Source organism: Hibiscus syriacus, unplaced genomic scaffold (assembly GCF_006381635.1).
Source record: "Hibiscus syriacus cultivar Baekdansim isolate YM2019G1 unplaced genomic scaffold, ASM638163v2 tig00111356_pilon, whole genome shotgun sequence".
NCBI classification, from domain to species: Eukaryota; Viridiplantae; Streptophyta; class Magnoliopsida; order Malvales; family Malvaceae; genus Hibiscus; species Hibiscus syriacus.
This window is the reverse complement of record NW_024063068.1, coordinates 780,271-803,557: the sequence shown is the minus strand read 5'-3', so window position 1 is coordinate 803,557 and position 23,287 is coordinate 780,271. Positions and strand designations below refer to the sequence as shown.

General features: G+C 31.0%; 2 protein-coding genes across 2 annotated transcripts; both read left to right on the top strand.

Annotated features, from left to right (window-relative positions):
* The first annotated feature begins 7,555 nt into the window (after positions 1-7,555).
* On the top strand, positions 7,556-12,837 carry LOC120159295 (auxin-responsive protein IAA1-like). Its single transcript, XM_039169923.1, has 5 exons — positions 7,556-7,761; positions 8,245-8,441; positions 12,134-12,236; positions 12,624-12,691; positions 12,806-12,837. The coding sequence occupies exons 1-5, from the start codon at positions 7,556-7,558 to the stop codon at positions 12,835-12,837; spliced, it is 606 nt and encodes a 201-aa protein (XP_039025854.1).
* Positions 12,838-14,020: 1,183 nt separating this feature from the next.
* Positions 14,021-16,185, top strand: LOC120159294. Its single transcript, XM_039169922.1, has 4 exons — positions 14,021-14,183; positions 14,858-14,980; positions 15,091-15,171; positions 16,148-16,185. Exons 1-4 carry the CDS (start codon positions 14,021-14,023, stop codon positions 16,183-16,185), a joined length of 405 nt encoding a protein of 134 aa, XP_039025853.1.
* The last annotated feature ends 7,102 nt before the right edge of the window (positions 16,186-23,287 follow it).

The following is a 23,287-nucleotide window of genomic DNA, read 5'->3' as shown; positions in this document are numbered from 1 at the left end:
TCTTTTCGTATATATGTTATAAATAATGTTATAACTATCGAAAATATAAAGACCATTAACTAATTGTGCCGAACCATAGAAAACAAAATCAAGATAAAACAAACAAAAATTATTCTTTATAATTATCTCAAAACCAATCTTGTCCAAACAAGAAATAAAAATAATGTTTTTAGTCAAACTAGGCACAAAATAATAATCCTTTAAAATTTAAATTAAGTCCAATAGGCAAAGCTAGAACACATGTCCCTATAGTTAATGCAACAACTCTTGCTCTATTTCCTACTCGTAGGTCCATGTCTCCTTTAGCCATATTCATTCTCTTTTGTAGTCCCTGTACAGAAGTACAAATATGAGAACCACAATCGGTAGCTAATACCTAAGAAGTAGATATTGACAAATTAACATTAATAACATAAATACCTGTAAAAAACGTTCCATTTGCTTTTTCCTTATTGACCTCTTCAAGGTAAACATGACAGTTTCTTTACCAGTGTCCGGTCTTGTCGCAATGGAAACATTTTCCTTCCTTGCTAACTCCCCCTTTGGGTTTCAGTGCATCTTTTACTTTGGGCTTGGGCTTGCCATTACCCTTAGAATTTGCCACTGTTTTGTTCGTTCCCTTTCTTTTGTCCTTGTGGATCATTAAAATGGGCTTAGGTCCAACATTTTCATGTTACGTTTAGCAGTTCATAACATGCTAAGTAACTGTGCCAAATTTTTGTTAATTTCATATATGTTGAAATTAAGGAAAAATTGATCAAAGCTATCAGAAAACGATTGCAGAATAATATCAGTAGCCAATTCATCTTTTAAAGGAAATCCAAACTTTTTCAACGTTTGGATATAGCCCATCACCTTGATGACATGAGCTTCTACAGAGATCCCTATGCCATTTTGCATTGAAAGTGAGCTTTAGAGGTCTCATACCTCTCTTGACGTGCTTTCCCCTCATATATTTCCTTGAGATTTTGAATCATCTCATATGTAACCATGTTCTCATGTTGTTTCTGAAGCTCAGGGGTCATGGTGGCAAGCATAAGACATTCAACATCTAACATGTCATCCATATGTTTCTTAAACTTGTCTTTGTCCGCTCTAGGAACATTAGTTTCTGGTTCGTCAGGAGCAGGTTTGCAATGAAATATTCCTTCATTTTCTGTTTGAGAACAATTCTCAAATTATGGAACCAGTCAAGGAAGTTTATGACATTCAACCTCTTATTCTCAAGGAGTGATTGCAGTGATAATGTGTTGTTTGCCATTAAATCTACGACAACGAAAATAATTGAAGTAAGTAAATTTACCAAATTTAAAATTTATAAATAGGTATTTTTTTACAAATTACTCCCACTATTTTATACAAAATTAAAAACCCTCATGTTTTAATTTCAGAAAAAACATCTCAAGCGTTTTTCTAGCGAGTGAGGATCTATATTTCACCCCTTTCCTAAATCATCTTTGACTTTTCTTTTAGGAGAATGGTTATATAGGTAAGTAACACCTTATTAATTACATCTCATGTAACTCTTCAATAATTAACCTCTAGGTTTCTAATCCTATTAGAATAACCTAGCTAAGTTATTACCAATATTTCAACCAGATTCATATGCCATCACTTTGGCAAAACCTACATGATATCGATCGAAGTCTTAATGAGGGTAAATATTGGAAGGTTAAGATAACTTAGATTATAACAAAGGATTTCCATAATTATCTCATCATTGTTTATTTTAATATTAGGCTCTTAATGATCTCATCAATCTATTAGCATGCTAATATAACATTCATTGCATCACATACAAGATAGATATAAAACAGTAAGTAAAATGCAATGGTTATAGCCCAAAAACAAACCAAGGTGGCATATCCCAAGCCAATGAGAGCCTTAAATCCTAAATATAAAGACTGTTCATCTTCATGTTTTGGTCAATCCATTCTTCTGCTCCTTCGAATCTTCATATGATTACAATTTCAAAAACTCGTTTTATATACGAGGAAGTAAGATGAGAATAGAAATACATAGAACTATAGGAAGGCATGATAGACAGGTTATATTTAAAAATTACAACCATTGCAAATATGGGGCTATAACCAAGCATTTCAAACACCGTGCATACCAAACATATCATGCATATGTTATTACAAATTTTGTTAATAATTACCGATATGGGCCTTTAATCTTTGTTGCCTACGAATGGGTCAAGGGGTAGAATTTTTGAAAAATAACGCTAACTGTTTGTGGGAAAAACATCACGATTTGTCAACAGAATCATTTTTTTGGGAATCTTTATATACCTAATGTTTTTCACGTTGGAACATCCATTGTTCCTCTGCTAAAACCAATCTTTCATCATAGGAACGAGTTTACGATATTAACAATTAATATATAGACACCAAATCGTAGAGCAACAAATATACAATTAATGTTTAATTAAAAATTGAAATTATCAATATAACCAGATTAACATATTAATCGTGACAACCATTGAATTGAACACATACAACAAACATACTCGTCGAAAAATAGTAAAAAATATTCATCACATACATATTGCATCAACCAAGAATTTTAACACGAATCCATATCGCACAACCTAGCTCTGATACTACTGTTGGGATCGTCGATGCACCACATAACGCAGCGGAAACAAAAACGACAGTCTTATCAATGATCCAAGTACAGAAAAGTTAAATTCGGGAGGAAGAGATACGATTTCTCACCATGGGTTCCTTGAATAACATCAATACAACAACGAATCACGATCTTACAAATGATTGGAATCCTAGCCTCCACGAATATTGTCTCGGCCTCTACTCAGTTCACCCAGTTGAAAAAAACTATCGAGATCAATTTCAAAATTTCTGAAAAAGGGATAAAAAACTATTGCTAGACCAACATATCCCTTTTATATGTGTCACCTAGCTATTAGGTTTTAATCCGAATTTAATACCCTAATTATATTCTTTTAATTAAATTTAATATTTCAATGTGTAATTAAAATTACACGTGTATATATATATATATATATATATATATATTAATGAAACATTTTATTCATGTACAATAAAATTGTGCATAAGTAATACATTTATAAAATGCTCTTTTCAACCATCAGATGTGGCCCTCTAGGTTCTAGTAACGTTAATAGTAATAATTAGAGCCATTCTAATATTATAAACAATTAGTGACATCTAGAAATATATCATTGTTACCTAAGTTAAAGGAAGCCACGTTTCGACATAAAATGTTCGTGACTAACTCTTTTAATGTATTAAATCCTCTTGTCCTTTATATCTAGAATAGACACAAGTCTTGGAATAGTCACACTTGTATAACCCGTATATTATTTCTTGATATCTAGAGTAGACTATAGTAAATGAATAATTTGTGATATCTCATATTAACTTATTCGAGCATGGTCATGCATTTATAGTCTCACTTAATCAAGTGGTCTATGATACATTTCCTATTATGTAGGAAGGACAAATCCTATCTCGATTATTCACACCCCACTATATATGTCAGTCTTTATAGTAGAACCAGTTACGGAGTACGTTTAACTGTATCAAAACATACAACAATATGTGTTGAGATAATAATAATCTAAAGTCAAGGATCATACATATGGTTGTCATCATGAGCAGTATCGTGATAGACACATAATAATCCAAGACATATGCTCATAGCGGGTTAATCCAATACATTGTTCTCTAACAACATATTCATGCATCAATTATGACATCTCTATGTCAATGACACTCATTGTCATCAATCAATAACATGTTAATCTAAAACATATTATTATTGTCCATGCCCATAATAATACTTGACTAAGGATCTTTTAACAATAATCATATTATTGTATGAACATTATTATCTTTTAGTTTATTTAATACATAGAAATATAATAAAAGAAAATAATGGTAATGCCTTTATTCAATAAATACGGTAAATAAAATATGTCTATACAATCATAATATAATTGGTCTTTGGGCATACTCGAAAAACCACACCAATTGTTAATGTAAAAAAGTTGATTTTTTTACGATGGGTGATTTACCCCTTTTCATTTGAGTGGAGAACCATAACCTATATTGTTTTAGTCATTTGTACATAACATTTACAATAATGAGAAAAGGGGTGTGCCAATACCCATATAGGGGGAGAAGAAGAATACCCTTTTCTACACGTTACGAGGGTTTATACATTGACTTTTATTATTGGTGTTGTACCACCCCAAATTTTGGGCTAGTAGTTTTGGGTTTACTCGAGAGGCATGCGAGCCCCGTGGATTTCATAAATTAAGTCGTTGGGCTTAATTGGGTTTGGACTTGGTCCTAATTAGAAATAAAAAGAGGGTTTTTGAATAGTAAAAAGATATGAAAGGGTCAAAAGCGTAATTTCCCCATTTTGTAAAGATGAGGGCTTTTTATATCCCATTTAATCATTTATCTTTATTTCATTTCCCCATTTCCTCTTTCTTCATCTTCTCTAACTAGCCATAGGTTAAAGGTAAGGTCTTGAACCTTTTTCATGCTTTATTATTGTTCATAATCCTCATTGCAACATCGTTTTAAAAAATCAAAGTCTTGGTTTATTCTTAGCTAAAAAAAGTGGGAGTTTTCATTCAAGTCGCCAAGGAAAAGAGTGTGGCTAAGAAAAGAACTCAATTTTGGGATCCAAACATCAAGGTAGTGTATTTCTAATCATTTGGAGTATTAAGCTTTCATAAATTTCAAGATTGCTAAGATTTGTGTAGTTAAGCATATTAGAGTTTAAACTTGATATCAAGATTAAAAGAAATTTTAGGTATTAAGGAAGTGTTTTCATGACCTTTGAGACCCTAGTTAACTCTATAAAACTTTATTACATGATTTAGAATCAAACTATGGCCTTTAGAGTGCTTTTTGGGTGTTTTTTGAGCTTAAATAAACTATTTCAGGGTTCACGTATCGATACTGGGATGAACAATATCGATATTAGATGATTTGGGGCAAAAATTAGGGTTTTAGGCTGGGAGTATAGATGCTCCCAGGGATAGTATCGATACTACCCCTTCAGTATCGATACTCAAGGTGACATTATTGATTCTGAGGTCCCCTTTTTAGCAACATAATGTATTTTTGGTACTGATACTCATAGTGGTATCGATACATGACCCTAGGGTATCGATACTACAAGTAGAGTATCGATGATACTCACTTTGGATGATTAGTTTTGACCCGTTCAAGGCCCATATGAGCTAAGTACGATCTATAATAGTAAAACTTAGTCCGTGAGGGACATAAATGACCAAAGATAGCTAGGAACACTCATAGGAGTGGCTTACAACAGATGTAACCATATTAAGCGTAATATGTTGAAATATCTTATGTCGAGGTTGTATACGGATTGTTAAGGATGAGGATCGTTGCAGAGGATATACCAACAAGCGGTACAATGAATAAGTTAGATTCAGTAATAGCAAGAGGCGTGAACTCTGAGAACGTCAGTAAACACAGGAGGGGTGAGCTGTCCATTTTATTTCAAGGGGTATTGAAGGGAAGTTTGATAAGAGCGACTCGAGTATCGTTACTTGGAAATAAAATCGGATCAAATATCAATCTAGCCGTATCATCGTCAGTAAACAACAAACTTAGTAATCATTAGTGAATCACGAAACGCGTAGAGACTTCTCTTGAGTCAAAGTGACTAAAGTGTCTTGAAATAGCGAACGACCATAATATAGCAACTTAATAAATAACAACAATAATAGACTAATAAGCCTTCATATAACATTTTAGATGAGAGAACGAACGAGATAGAAGCTAGTGAGAGGATAACCTCACTTTAGTAAGTCCTGCTATGCTAGGGTATAGCCATGTTACCTTAGTTCCCTAGTGGGACATTGTCAGTGCACGAGGCACTTCAAGAGCTAACAAGGGCGCGGGGCCTGAAGACTCGCGAGTAGTGGGTTAACGATGTCAATATTGTATGGCCTTTGGGCCTTAGAGATGTTTGTATGATTGCACTAGTTCATTACATCAGATATATTAAAGCTTGTCTTGAAGGCTATGTGAGATCGAGCCAATGCTTCAAATAGGTGAGAATTGTACCGATGCTATGTGACACCGGGTTCCCCCTCTGTGATCTACCTGATTGATATGAGGACCAGGAGATCATTACGTATGTTAGTGAGAATTGCATTGATGGTATGTGACATCAAGTTCCCTCAGTAACTAATGTCTGATGGCTATGTAAGACCAGATACTAGTCAGGGTGCATTCAGATAATCACTATTATGGTTAGGTTGCATTCAGATAATGCACAGGAGTGTCAGTGTCGAATTTAGGTAATGCGTAGTAGTTTCGGGCATTAGAGTTAGAGACCCTTTAGTGGTGTACTCATGGTGAAGCCTTGAAGAGAGAATTAAGGGAAATGTGAGACCCCTACTTCAGTGATAGAATAATAAAGCTTTAAGTAGGTAGCACTTGATCTTGATCATGCATGTACCTACTGCTTAGTACCATGTCTTCAGGATACTTGTGTTTATGAAATTCTTATGCCGCTCTAGATTAGCGATTATACTGTTGGGCTTTGTAAGCTCAACCTTCAGATGTTTTCCGTTGGCATGTCAGTAGCTTGGACAGTTCGTGGGGCACCATTGCAGCAAAACTTCCAACATCTTCGACATAGTATTGTACTGTAGCTTTAGTGGGCATATGTATTCATATAACCTTACTCATTTATTCAATTTATTAAACTCAGAGTCTTTATTTTGGTTTTAAGTTGTGTCACGGGGCTCTGGTTTTGTAAAACATTTTTATAGCAGTTTTCTATGATATCATTCAGTATATTTACAAGGAAAATGAATATGTTTTGAAAATTAGGAGTTGCCTCAGTAGTTCAGTGTGGCGCTGTAGGCCTAATCAGTTTTACGGTGCTACAAGTGTCAAGTGTAGAGTCATAATGACTATCTATAAGGTAGTAGGATAGATAAATTTAACTAATGTGATCGACTTGTCAATTGATTTTGACTCTGAGAGATCATATAAAACCTGTAAGGAGTTATGTGAAAGAATTGTAATTTTTCGAAGAGTATAAGATTATCGGTCCTTTATGTTTTATGTTCGGAGACCTCAGACCTTCCTCTTCGGGAATTTCCCTCCACAGAAGTTACATGGAGAAGTTGATTCGTGGAGCAGAATAGATTCAAAAGTGATAATTAAATGAACGAAACAACTTTATTAATATATTATTTATTAATTTAAAGTCTAAAGCAATTAATTATTTTTAATGATAAGTCGAAATATAATTATAATTTACACGCACGGAGTATTCGGTTTCGGTCTAAATTTGATTAAATGAACCGACAAGGTGGTCGAAATTTAATGCTGCTTATGCGAATACAAGAAGTGATTCAGAACCTTGCAGTTCCCACGTGTCCTTTTCCCATTGACTGAACAATCAATCTCCCTCCATCTTTTGCTTATAAAGCTGCAATTACCTGAGCTTTCCATGCATAGAGTTTAATGTTTCTTCTTTTTATGCAAAACGCAGCTGTTGAAAGAGAGAGATGGTGTCGGAAGAAGCACTTAATTCACCTGAAAGTGACATAACGAGCATGAGTTTCGAGGAAACGGAGCTGACTCTAGGACTGCCAGGGGAGGGACGGTCGTCGGAGGAGGAGGCGGCGGCTGTCAAGTGCTCTACAAAACGTGGGTTCGTTGATCTTAACGTTTCTGTTTATAAGTCCGGTGCCGGAGAATCTTCTCCCTCCAAGTAAGGATGCCTATTCTCCTTTGGCTTTTTTTTTCTTTCTCATTCTTCTACCTGTACAATGGCTGTTTATATATTCACGACCTTGAAAATGATAAGTATTTTTGCTAAATTAAATGGTATTAACTTCCCATTAGTTTACATATTACTTTAATTATCTATTTATTTATTTTTAAATAATTTAGGGCGGCTACAAGTTTATATCGATTTAAAATCTTTCTTAATAACAATTAACTTTTAGAGAGTGATATAAAAGATAATAACAATTAACTGTTGATGATTGTTTAGTCGAGGGATAGCTCGCTTGTTTTGTTTTTTTTCTTTGACCAAACAATCATACGTGATTATCTGTCTAAATCAGAAGGACCGAATTACCAAAAACTACCACAACCTTTCTCCCGATTCAGCAATACACATAACATATATTTTATTTTTCTAAATAAATATAATCATAAAACAATTATTTGTGTATATGTTATATTGAAGGGCACAAGTTGTGGGTTGGCCACCAGTGAGATCATGTAGGAAGAAGGCTTTAAATGAGAGGTTTAAGTATGTGAAAGTAGCCATGGATGGAGCTCCATACCTCCGCAAACTCAACTTACAAGGTTGCCCTAATTACCTGGAGCTATTCAAAGAGTTAGAGAAATTGTTCAATTGTTCCACAATTGGTGAGTATCATTATCATTATTAAGAATATCATTTAGGGCTGTAAAATCAGGTAATCGGATAGGTTTCAGTCAGATCTTGGCAGGTCAGGTAAAATCGGGTACATGTCAACTCAAGTTGATTTGACACCAGATCCAGATCGAGTTCAGGTCAGGTCAAATCAGTTCGGGTTATTTTCAGGTTGATTTGACACCAGATCCAGATCGGGTTCAGGTAGGGTCATTTTTAGTTCGGATCGATGTCAGTTCAGGTAAAAACAGTTCAGGTCCGAAGTAGATAAAGACCAGGTTAATTCAGGTTCGGGTGGACTTCAGTCGGATCTCGTTCAGATCGGGTCACATCATTGACAGATAAAATTCAGGTTGGATGTTTATCGGATACAGATTGAGTTCAGGTCGGGTCGTTTTTATTTTTGGGATTAATTATTTTGTCATCTTTCGTGATTGTTGAATTGCAAGTTGTAATTGTATATGATTTCGAGTAAATTAAGAGAAAAATAAATATTCATGGATCAATTTTGTAAAAAATATAAATTTAATGACAAAATTGAAGAAATGTAAAATTACAAATAAAATCTTAAAATATAAAATATACAACACACATAGGTAAGGGACTAAATCGAAATAAATTTAAAATGTGAGGTTTAAATTAATATAAAAATGACTAAATAAACACATTTAAAAAATTATGGGCCAATTACAAAAATATAAATAAATAAAAACTAACAATGGAATATGTAAATATAAATTTAAGGACTAAATTGAATACATATAAAAGTGAAAGACTTAAAATTGAAATAAATTAAAAAACACAAAAGGATTAAATCGAAGTAAATGAAAAATGTGAAGAAATAATGAAAAATATATTAATTTGCATTCATTTAAAAAATTGAAAAAAATATAATATATATATATATAATATAAAATTATATATAAACTATTATTTATATTATAAACTATATAGTTATATATATATATATATATTATATTTATGTGAACTATATAAATAAACTACGTATATAAAATTATAAACTATATTTATATTATAAACTATATAATTATTATAAGCTATATATATAAATTATGTTTATGTGAACTATATATATAAACTATGTATATAAACTATGTATGTATAAACTATAAAAAGTATATAAACTATAAAAAGTATATAGTTTATAAAATATTATTTATATTAATATAGTATATATATATATATAAACTATATATGTATAAACTATATAAAATATATAGTTTATATGTTATAATTTATATTAATATAGTATATATATGTATGCATTAGTCTATTTAGGGTTTAGGGTTTCTATAAACAATATACTTTATTACTTTATATAGTTTATGCATAGTGTTTCTATAAACTATATAAGTAATTTACTTTATATAGTTTATATATATATATATATATAGGTCTATATATATAGTTTATATATACTATACATGGTTTATACATATATTAGGGTTTAGGATTTAGGGTTTATTATTTATGGTTTAAAGTTTAGGGTTTAAGGTTTATATAAACTATATACTTTATTACTTTATATAGTTTATGCATAGTGTTTCAATAAATTACATCGAATTGAAAATTTAAGAAGATATTTACAATTAAACCATGACTAAAATGAAAGAAATTAAAAATCAAATACAAGTGGAAAATGATTATTGTTGGAGGAGCATGAGCCTAATTAACCCAAAATATCTTGTTGGACACTATATTTGACACCAACTTCTCAAATTTTCTATTCCCTCTAAATTTTCCAATTCCCTCTAAATTCCCGATTTCCCTATATTCTCAAAATGTCCTAATTTCCCTCTAAATTCCCAAATAAAATCAAAAAATTTCACACAAAAATCTTTCTTTTAAAAAGTTTTCTCCTACCACTCACTTTGAATATATATATATATATATATATATATAATTAAACATAAGTGACTAAAATAAAAGATTCTAAAATTAACATTATTATTTAATAATTATGCACATTAAAGAAAGAAGGGAAAATTAAAAATAATTAGAATTTATATATAGAATGTCAATGAAGCTTGAAGTCTTCTTGGAGAAGACAACATCTTGGCCATTGGATCTACTTTTGATCCAAGGGTTGGAATTTGTTGGTACCTTTAACCATGTATCAGTGACATCATACCACCTAAAAAGTTAAGCCAACATTTAGTGTTTTGTCTCCTTTCAAAAACCAAAATCAAAATTTTTCCCTCTTACACCACAAAATCGGTGGCTAGGAGTAATTTAGGGTTTTTTGTTTTTTTTAAATGCATATATTTGTAATACATGTAGGCTAATTATTAAATGTTAATGTTAATTTTAGAATCTTTTATTTTAGTCACTTTTTTTAATTATATATATATATATATATTTATGTATATACTTATATATATATATTATACAAAGTGAGTGGTGAGAGAAAACTTTTTAAAAGAAAGATTTTTGTGTGAAAATTTTTGATTTTATTTGGGAATTTAGAAGGAAATTAGGAAATTTTGAGAATATAGGGAAATTGAGAATTTAGAGGGAAATTGAGAAATTTAGAGGGGATAGAAAAATTTGGGAAGTTGGCACCAAATATAGTGTCCAACAAGATATTTTGGGTTAATTAGGCTCATGCTCCTCCAACAATAATCATTTTTCCACTTGTATTTGATTTTTAATTTCTTTCATTTTAGTCATGGTTTAATTGTAAATATATTCTTAAATTGTCAATTCGATGCAATTTATAGAAACACTATGCATAAACTATATAAAGTAATGAAGTATATAGTTTAGATAAACAGTATAGTTTATATTTATATTATTTTCATTTATGTTATAATTGTTAGATAATTTTTTGTACAAAAATTAAACGTTTAATACTAATATTCATTTATTATCAAATTAATTATTATTTTATTACCAAAATTATTTATATTATTAATCTAAACCATTAATATATATTACATAATAAATACTTTTATTATTAATATTATTTTTTCTTTATATAAATTAAATTATATAATTTATATAAATTAAACTATATTAATTTTCCTTTGCATTATTAATAATGTTTTATCTAATTTACATTTAAATAATTTTATTAATTTTATTAAATAATTTTATATAATAGGTCTATTTATTAATATAATTATCATAATAAATATTTTATTATAACATTTAAAAAGTAATCATATTAATATTTTAATTACATCATAAGTTAAAAAACTGATAATTTATAAGATTTCCATGGTAATATATAAGTCAGATAAATATCAGATCAGGTCATTAACAAGTCGGATCATTTATAGGTCAGGTTAAAAATAGGTCAGGTTAAAAACAGGCCAGGTTGAAAACATGTCAGGTTGAAAATAGGTCGGGTAATACCAGTTATTTACCAAGCCAATCTCGGGTTCATATCAGTCGGATGCAGTTCGGGTTTGGGTATCATATTTTTGGTTCAATTCGAGTTTAGGTCGTTCTCAGGTTGGATGCAGATGGGGTTCAGATCCAAAATTTCCAAGTCTAAATCGGGTTCAGGTTAACACCAGTTCCGACTCGAGTCGGTTTCGGATCGCCACAGTGCAGGTCAAAAACAATTTTGACTCGAGTCGATTTTTGTCAGTTTTACAGGTCGGGTTAGCTTTTTACAGCCATAATATCATTTGGTTTGGGTACTATTACAATTTTGGTGTGGTGGGTTTAGGTGGCAAAAGAGAGCAAAACCAGCTAATGGATGATGTGGAGTATGTTCCCACTTATGAAGATAAAGACAGTGATTGGATGTTGGTTGGAGATGTTCCTTGGAAGTAAGTTTCATTTTAAATTAGAAGTACATGTTAATATAATATTATTAGAATTATATTATATATATTAAATATTTTAATAATTACTATTTTTATATTAAAATATTATATTAATATTAAATAAATAAAATAATATTTTTTGTTTGCTTATACCTTGAAGTGAAAAGTTAGGAAAATGTTTTACCAAAAATTAGATGGTAAAATATTTTACATAAAATACAAAAAAAACTAAAAAAAACCAATTATAACTATCAAGCGCAGGAAAATATTTTCCAAAAAATATTTTCCAACTATCAAAAACGGAAAATGAGGAAAACATTTACTTACACACATATAAATCTACTAATTGTATTGAATGCATGCGTTAATTATTAACTTTAATTGAAACAGGATGTTTATAGAATCATGCAAGCTTATCCGTTTGATGAAATGCTCAGAGGCTGCAATCTTAGCCTCAGGTAATTTATACGTGTACATGAACAGTAATATTAAATATTCCATATTTTATTTAATTTAAGTGATGAATGAAATTTTGAAATAATGTTAATTTCATTTTTATTTAATTGATGCAGAATCAAAGGGTTCTTCCACTTCAACGGAATGATGAAGCCTGAAACCCCAGTTGATGAAATGGTGTTTAAGTGGCTTCTTTGAGTGTTTTTCTCTTCTTCTTTTCCTTAGATTTGGAATCCTTGTAATTATGTAAGATTCCAACAATAAATCTCACTTCATATATGTTCCACAACTGAGTGTTTGCTTTAAATGCTTAAAGTCAGTCAACATTTAATTATTTTAAACATTTAAATATATTCGAATCTATACATTTTATATGTTTTAATTATAACAATGCCAATTGAATTAAACTTAATACATAAAAGATACAATCATACTGCTGCCGGCGTTCTTCGAAATGTTCTCCAAGTGTTTATACCTTTTTAAAGTTTTGGAACTTCCAATTATTGGCCATGCATGGTCTGTTGTAAAATACTTATGATCGGCCTGATTTGATCATCGGTTGCTCACTCGAGTTGTTGTGGTTATATGATCGTTTTCGATTGGGTGTTTGTATTGTTCTATATTGTTTCGGGATACTCGTTTTCTTCAAAATTTCAAATTCTTATATATTACATATTTTTATATTTTTATTAATAATTTATTTATATTTTTAATAAAAGTTCATTCTTCTAAAATATTATAAACTTACCCTTAATATAAAAATCTTACCTTCGTCCTGCCCTGCAATCAGGCCAAGGCCAAGAACTAAATACTACCGGCACTTTGTAATCATTGTCAAAATCGTAACTGCTGGAGAGAAAAGAAAAAAAAAACTGGATAAAGATTTTATTGTATCAAATATAATTTTAAATTAAGATCATATTAAGTCAAATTAAAATATATTGATAAAAAAAACTTTTGAATAGTCTACTATAATTATAATGTAGTATTTATTTAAGATTTTCTTTAGATATTGATTTTTAGTAGATGAATTTGGTGTCCGTCTTGGAAAAAATCGACATCAAGATGAATCTCTATATCTTGTACAGTGTCAGTAGGTGTATATAAATATGGATATGGATTTGTTTTTCTATTCAATCTCACAGTTTACAACCAAAATGAAATTTTATGCTAACATTTACGTCTTCAATTTGGTTCTATTTTTATGGTTGTTTGGGAGCTCAGAATCCAATTCTGTATCGTTCAATGCAAAGCTAGCAGCAGCCCCATGTGAGATTTCGCAAGGGTCATGTTAACTGTTTTTGTGGGTCATGGATATTTGAAACTGAGCCATGGGTTTTGATGCAGTTAACGCTTGCTCCGTCGTAAGCTGCGTCCAAGGGACTTGCCGTGAAACAAATGGTGCATTGTTAGACTTTGAATGCGACTGTTATCCCGACTGGACGAAGCTCAAAATGGGTCCTATCGAATTACCCACTTGCATCATCCTCAACTGTGAGCTTTCACATCCTTCTATTATTCCATTTTTTCTTCCTCGTTTGTTTGTATTATACCTTTAGAGAATAACTTCGAAAACTTTCAACCTTTTGTTGGATAAAATCTTCGGATTAATTCTTCTGTTCATCAGAGTCCATATAGCTCGCATCTTTCAGACTTAAGCATCGAGTCAATTATAATATATAAAAAAAGTTTTGACAGACACATATGATATACTTAATGAAATCTAAGATCTGAACATCGTATATATTTAACATGCTAAATTACAAATAGCTATAACGGCCCTACGTATGATACAACTAGCTAATAGCGTTATAAATATCTTTTAGTTTAGATTGTTTGGGAGGTCGAATCTTCTATAATCTCTTTTTCTTTACTACACCCAATTTATGTCCTTCTTATGATCAACTATTTATCATGAAGAAACACCATTCAACGGTCATTTTATCGCCAACCGTGGCTCTCCGTTCAAATTAAAAAAGGACGATATTTTCAGCAATTAATATTTTTATAAACATGTACGCTCAACTTAGGTTGCGGGAGTCCTTCATCGCCGCTGCCTCCACCACCGTTTAATTTGTCTGACAGTATGGCTTCTAGGAAACTCTCTCTCTTTATGCAACTTATTAATTATTGGAATTATGAACTAAGGTTTGGCTATCTTGTGTTAGCTTGTACCCTGACTTGGTGCGGCTATGAGAGCTGTAAAACAAACGACAGTGGCTACCAATGCGACTGCAACGACGGCTCTGAGAAATTTCACCATATGCCTGCCTTACCCTGTTACAAACCATGTAATTTTTTTACCCATTTAAGATTACTAAATAATAATAATATTACTCACGAATCTAAAGTTTAATCAGTAAACACTGACATTTAACACTTATAAATCCGATGGCTTCAGGTGCTGTGGGACCTGACTGCGATGGTGTTGGTCTGGGTGAACGACCAACGCCGGCACCTCAGCCGGCGTTATCTTCCCATGGTAATTACGTTTTATTTGTTTTTTATTTAGGAAATAAAATAAATCTCAAAGCATAACAAGGGAAACTATTGGATTAATAATTGGCACAAAAAACAATATCCCACGTTTTATGAAGCCAAGTTACTGCATTTCAATGGAAAAATTACGAGGCAAAAACTCTGATGAAATGAGAGACCACGAACTTCAATAATAGTCATCAAATTAAGTCAACCGAAATTTCCTTTAAAAACTTCCGTCATCCATCAAATCAATAGTGCCTTAGACGGTAAAGAAGAATAGAGGGGTCATGGATGAAAACAAAGGGGCAATAGGAGAAATACCGAGAGGCCTACTAGTTCTTAAAAATTTTAAATTGTGTTATATTTTAGATATTTTATTTATATTTTCTATTGATAATATATTTTTCTTTGATTTTAAATTATAATATATTTTAGATATTTTCTTTGTGTTTTCTATTGATAATATATTTTCGTTTCTAGAATTTTATTGATAATTTAATTTCTCCTAAAAACTTTAAATTATCATATATTTTATATGCTTTCTTTGTATTTTCTATTTAATTTATAAGTAACTCTTCTCCTACAATTTTAAAAGTTTATCCCTAACATAAAATCCTACGTCAGTCCCTAGAGACAATAATAATGTTAAACGGTCGCATGAAGGTTGTATGATACACAAAGATGATGTGGGGGAGAAGATATATATATATATATATATATATATATATATATATAAAAGAGTTACATCTCTAATTCAGAAATCCTGATTTTCATTGAAACAGGATGGCTATAGATGGATGGAAGTGTATCCATCTCAGAGGCCGTTGAATCTGTAACTTCAGGTAACATATACGTGTACATGAACATTGATTCATTGAATCTGATTAAATATCCTGTAATTCATTTTTTAATCTTAATTAATTTCTTCTTTGATGACTGGAACTTTGTAATAATCCTAACTTGATTTGATTTCATAGATGCAGCATCTAAGGGTTCTTCCACTCCAAAATGCTGATCGGATGATACTTCTTTGGTTTCTTAGGATTTTGTTTTCGTTTCTTATATATATATATATATATATATATATATATATGTTAGATTTCAGCAATAAATTTCTCACTTTACAATATATTACGTGGAAGTTTTAGGATTATTATTTCCTGTATGTTTGTTTAGTTGGAATTCATTAAAATTGCAATGGAATAGTTATTCAATAAGAATTAAATAAAACTATATTTTAATTGAATAAATAATAATAATAGCTTAGTTGGATGAAATGAAACGAGTATGCTAAAGATATTATTATCTAGGGTTCAAGAGAGAGATCATTTTTTTTTTGCAAAATTTATTAATTGAACTTATATTATGTTTGATTTGATTGGAAGTGGCATGATAAATGTTAAAATTATTAATTTCAAATCATCATTTTTTTATTAAGCTAAGGTGATTATAAAGTAGTATATGTTCTAAATATTTTCAATCATTTGACAATGAACGCTCAATTACTCTGTTGTAACTGCTGATGCTCGAACCCGTGACTTTTAGAAACAACAACAATTCCTTTAACCACTGAGGTAAATTACTAAATTGAATATTATGTGAATCTGAAGTTTGATAATATTGCAGAAAATCATTGTGATCACAACTATTTCCACAATAAACAAAATAAATAAAAGAGAAAATAAACAGTACTTCAAAAATCTTATTTAGACACAACCCCAAACACTCGCGTTGCCTCACATTCGAAGGGTCAATAACAATGGAATCTCTTCCCAATAATTTCCATAAAATATATTGTTGAAGTATTTTCGAGTTTTGTACCACCTATTTGATTTCTAGTTGTTCGGGATGTTGGAGTAAGCTAGAACAAGTAAATTTGATCCAAATTTAATTATTCAAATTGAGACCCTATTCAAAATTTGTATAGATCCAAATACGATGATTCAAACTTAATTTTAAATATAAAATAAATTTAATTAAATCAAAACCGAATCAAATTTTAATTGGACTGATATGGATTTTTACCTAATTTAACTCAAATTGAAAGCAATTAATATCAAAATTAATCTAAATCGAAAACAACTCAAACCGAAAATAATCCAAATTGAAAACAACTATAATTAACGTGAATAGACGATTTATTTTTATTATTATATATTTTTAACAATGTGATAAATAATAAAACAATGTATATTTTATTCCCCTTTTGTATTATTCTACTAGTTAACTATCATCTTTAATAATAGTTTAATGACTCAGTATCATCTTTCCTCGTTAAGTAATATGATAAATAAATTATTTTTATAATATAAAATATTTATTTTTATTTATGATTTAAACTTAAAATATTATCAAAATTATAATATCATTTATAAAATTATTTAAATCAACATTCATTCAAATATAATTATTATATTATTTTTTAATTCACTAATATTATATTTAATTAAACATCAAATATCCAGTTAAAAATTTTAATTGAGAATAAAATTCGTAATTAAAAATTATATTCTATTCGGGTAAAGAATATGTTGTTTACAGTGATGCATCCCATAACGGATTGGAATGTGTACTGATGCAAGAGGGTAAAGTCGTGGCTTATGCTTCCAGACAGCTGAAGAATCATGAGAGAAATTACCCAACTCATGATTTGGAATTGGAACTGTAGTGTTTACTTTGAAAATCTGGTGCCATTATTTGTATAGTGAGCGATACCATGTTTACACGGACCATAAAAGTCTAAAGTATTTGTTGACTCAGAAAGAACTTGTAACATCCTCAATACCGGGTTAGTGACCAAATTGTAAAGTTTCAGAATTTGGTGACTAAAGTATAAGAATGAAATAGTTCAATGATTATTGAATATATATGATGAAGGTTATTTTGTAATTATTAAAAGAAGCTAAGGGTTAAATGGTCATTTGATCAGAAAGATTTTTATCTTTCTTTTAAAAGGTAATATAAACGTGGGAAATGAGAAACATCCAGAGTTCTCTTCTCCTTTCTTCTTCTTCATACGTGGGAGAGCCAAGCTAAAGGTGAGTTTTCTTGTGGATCAAATTCTTGATGAATTTAAGGTTGCTTATTGATCCTTAGATAATAACTAAGCTTAAGGAAAGCTTAGATTATCTTAAAACTATAAGATGAGGAGTAGATGAAGAATTAAAGAAAGGAAGTAGAAAAGTGAAATCTTGAAGTAGAGTTCATTTCTTAAATTGGAAGTTAAATTTGACTTGTCAATGGTTAAATTAAGAGATCTGGAGTGATAGAATTGGATTTAGAACATATAGAAAATTTGGTATGATTCTTGAATCTCATAAAGAAGATAGGATTTTGAGGTTAAAGATGATTTACATGGATATAAGTTGGTTCAAGTAATGGTAATTGAGTTTAATGTCAAAATAGGGGCTTAGAATAGAAGAATTAAGGGAAGAGTTGATGATTTACGTGCTAAAATGTCAGTTCTGGGCAATGTGCATCGATGCACATTCATTGTGCACCGATGCATCGATGATAAATACCAGAAATTGTTTAAGGTGCATCGATGCACATGCAGTGCATCGATGCATGAATTTAAATAGAAAACATCGAATAGGATTTATGCATCGATGCATAAGGAGTGCATCGATGCATCCCCATTAAATACAAACATCGAATAGGATTTATGCATCGATGCATGGTGTAGTGCATCGATGCATACCTTCATTAAAAGATGAAATTGGCTTTTGTTTGAGACTAAGGAGTGATATTTTCGAATATATCAATCAGTATACTGATAAGTATTAATGTATTATTATGTAGATATAGAATGAAAGCTTGTTCCGGAACAAACTAAGGATTAGGATTGATTCAAACAACGAGGCCCAGGTGAGTGCATATTCAATAGTATATGATGTGCGATGGGAATAAGACTTGCGATGAGTCTATTTCCTGAAGTGTTACACATGAATGCATGATTAAAGGCATGAATTGAATATGCATGTATGTATGCTTGATTATATGGATTGATCTGTTCTTTTATGTGTTAGGTGAGAAAGTATAAGTGATTACATAAGAAAGGTTATGAATTATATGAGATATAAACTATGTGATCATAGTAAAATATAATTATATTATTATATGATAAGTGAAATAAGCTAGATAATATTGATCTATAGGATGATGTGAGAATAGTACACTAACTAGGAGATTTGAACATAAATGATAATATGAACATATAAGATAAGCTAGATGGGAAAGATTCATATGTTTAAATAAAACTATAACACAGGGGTTGTATGATAGAAATTTATGAAGCTATATGAGAAGATTATAAGAGTTATATGAAATTGAATTAAGTAAATAGATTAGATTATATACATAAAGAAATAATAGAAGTGAGATGTGTTTATAAGTCTGACATAGATGAATATGAATATGAATTATAAGAGTGCTATATGATTTATATTAGGATAAATCTTGAGAATATATATATATATATATAGGTAGATATGAAATGAAATGAGTTATATGAATACATAATTATGTGATGAAATGGTGGATTACCTGAACATGTGAATATATATATATATATATGTCTAAGAGAAGGTATAAGATTAAGTTATAAGAAATGTGACTATAAGTATATGTGCTTTAAGTGATATGACTTATAGGTATTTCTATTATAATGTTATATGATATGTTATGTATGTTAAATGAATTATGTGATGGTATAAGAAATGATATGAAATATATATGTGAAAACAAGTATATGTTATGAGATAAGACCTATGACTATAAACTACGTGAAAGTGTTCTAGGTGTTTCTATATGTTATATGAAGTATATGATCTTATGTGAACAAGATATGATAAGTATGTTTACATGAATAAATGTGATTGGGTGAGAAATGATAGAAATTATACAAGAACATGAGATATGTGACATGTGAATTATATGGAAATGATCTACGTGTAAGTGAACTATGTGACTATGTGATAATATGAAAAGAAGCTATGTGATACGTGATATGTGAAAGTGAATTACATGTTTATGTGAATATTTGAAATGAAATAAATGATAATGCCCATGTTATGTGTCATGAGAGCTAGGGGTATAGTTGGCATGCCAAGAGTCGAGGGTCTACGCGATCCTTCGGGACATATGTATATTCTTTGGAACATTTATGAGGTCTTTGAGGCACATACTTGGTCCTTAGTATATGTATATGATTCTTAAGGAATAATATGTGGTCCTTAGGGACATTATTATATGGCACTACGGTGCAATTCTACGCGGTCCTTCGGGATATATATATTCTGTGGAACATGTGTGAAGTCTTGTAAGACACATACTTGATCCCTAGTATATGTATATGATTCTTAAGGAATAATATGTGGTCCTTATGGACATTATTATATGGCACTACGGTGCAATTCTACGCGGCACTTCGGTGCAATTATACGAGCTGTGGTGACAACATTAGTGCACAACCTCTATAGACTCACATATCGATAGTTCTCACATATGTACATGGGCTAATCCAGAGATATGAACAAATATATGTTAGTGGTATGATAAATGTTATAGAAATATTATGATGTTGTGTGTGTATAGTGTTTGATTGAAAAGGTTAACCATAAAAGTATGTGATTACATGATAAACTGTTAATGATGAATTATGTGTATGTATGTATTTACTGTAATTAATTTGATATGATTTTATATGATACAAAGAATGCATGGAATTGGTATAACATGATAGAACAGAATATGCATGTATTGATATATGTTATAAAGTGCATTATAAGTTGTTATGCCTCACTAAGTCTTCGACTTAGCGTGTGATTGTTTCACACGTAGGTTTCGAGAAGAGTAAAGAGGAATGCGGAGCAAGACAGGTCAATTCTCCTTACCAAATGTCAGATCAGAAAATATATGTACTGGTTATAGAGTGTAGTTGGCATGTAGTCTAAAGATATAAATTGTATGAACTCTGATATATTTTGTAAACGTTTTGAATAAGTTAAATGTTATCAAAGTTTTTAAATTACTCACTATTTTATACGAATAAATGTTTGAAAAGTCAATGTGACACTTCGGACTCGTATTCGGGTCGGATACGGGTTGGGGGTGTTACAGAACTGAACTTAAGGCAGAGAAGATGGATTGAGCTTCTAAAGGATTATGATTTGGTCATTGATTATCATCTGGGAAAGGCTAATGTGATAGCAGATGCGCTCAGTAGAAAGACTTTTGAAGCCTTAAGGGCTTTAGACGCACGTATGTACTTAAAAGAAGACAATGCTTTGATTATCGAATTAAAGTTAAGGCTAATGTTTTTGGATTGGGTTAAAGAGCTGCAAGATAGAGATAAGAAATGCTTAATGATATTGGCGGAAGTGGAAAATGGAGAAGGCAAGGATTTCAAAATTAGGGATAATAGATGCTTATATTATCGAGGAAGACTTCATATTCCTGATGATGATGTATTGAGGAAATATATTCTTTGTGAAGCACATTATAGCCCTTTGATAAGATATACCAGGATTTAAAAAGTCGTTACTGGTGGCCTGACATGAAAAGAGTTGTCACAGAGTTTGTTGCCAAATGTTTGACATGTCAGCAAGTGAAAGCTGAACATCAAGTGCCATCTAGGTTACTGCAGCCAATATCCATTCCTGAGTGGAAGTGGGAGCGAGTCACGATGGATTTTGTTTCAGGGCTACCGTTCTCACCAGGTAAAAAGGACTCAATCTAGGTAATTGTAGACAGACTGACCAAGATGGCTCATTTCATTTAGTTCGAGTAGACTACCCAATGAATAAGTATGCTAAGTTTTATATAAAAGAGATAGTCAGATTGCACAGAGTTCCGATATCGATAGTGTCTGATAAAGACCTCAAATGTACTTCAAGATTTTGAAAGTCTTTGCATGAGGCATTGGGTACTCGACTAAACTTTAGTACAACTTTTCATCCCCAGATAGATGGGCAGTTAGAGAGAGCTATTAAGATACTGGAGGATATGCTTAGGGCATGTGTGATTGAATTTAAGGAATCGTGGGAAAGGTATTTACCTTTAGCAGAATTTGCGTATAATAATAGTTATCAATCCAGTATTAAGATGGCCCCGTATGAAGCTCTATATGGGAGAAAATGCAGAACGCCATTAAATTGGTTTGAATTGAAAGATCGGGAATTGGTTGGTCCAGATTTGATGAAAGATATGGAGGATAAAGTGAAGATTATTCAGAGTAATCTAAAGATAGCCTCAGATCGACAGAAGTCCTATGTGGATTTGAAAAGAAAAGAAATAGAATACTTGGAGGGAGACAAAGTATTTTTTTAGAGTATCGCCTTGGAAAAAGGTCACTACAAGAAAATATACCTTTAATGACACACGAACGATGACACACACTAATTTATGACTTGCAAAACATGTGTCATAAAAAAATATCATGTTTTTTAAAATCTAAATGATTTATGACTTACAATAATGTGTTTCATATTTAATAGTCATAATCCAAAAAAAATTACAAAAACACGAAGTATAGTTTTAATTGTTTTTCATCTTTAGGAGTCTTATTCTAATTTCTCCCCCCATTATTTTCATCCTTTCCCGCTTCTTCCCCTCGATAATTATCAGTTCACGCCGCTTCTTTCACAAGTATTCCTCGTTCTTTATTCCACCATTCAATTTGGGTTTCTGGTCTTAGGACTTATTATGTTACATTCCTGTGAATTTGAGATCTCTCAAGATCTACAGCCTCTCTCGCCTTTCGCTTCCCGTAACTCTACTCAGGTAATTTCCCCCATTTTCTACTCCCAATTCTGAGATTGCCGCCTTAAATGATCTTTTTGTTATTTGAGAGAATGAGAATTGATTATATGTTTTTGATATATTGTTAGTTTGGTTAGTTAGGTGCAGGCGCTGGCGGGGATGATAGAATGCAGTGTTTGCCATTCAAAAATAGCACCGCCCGGTTCTAAAACCATTTCGAGGGCTTACGATACGCATCGTAGCTATGTATCCTCCAAAAATCATCTCCTCAATGTTCTTTTGGTCGGTGGGGACTGCATTTTGGTCGGTTTTCAGGTAAATTATTTGTTTCTAACCATCAAATTTAAATCGGTAAT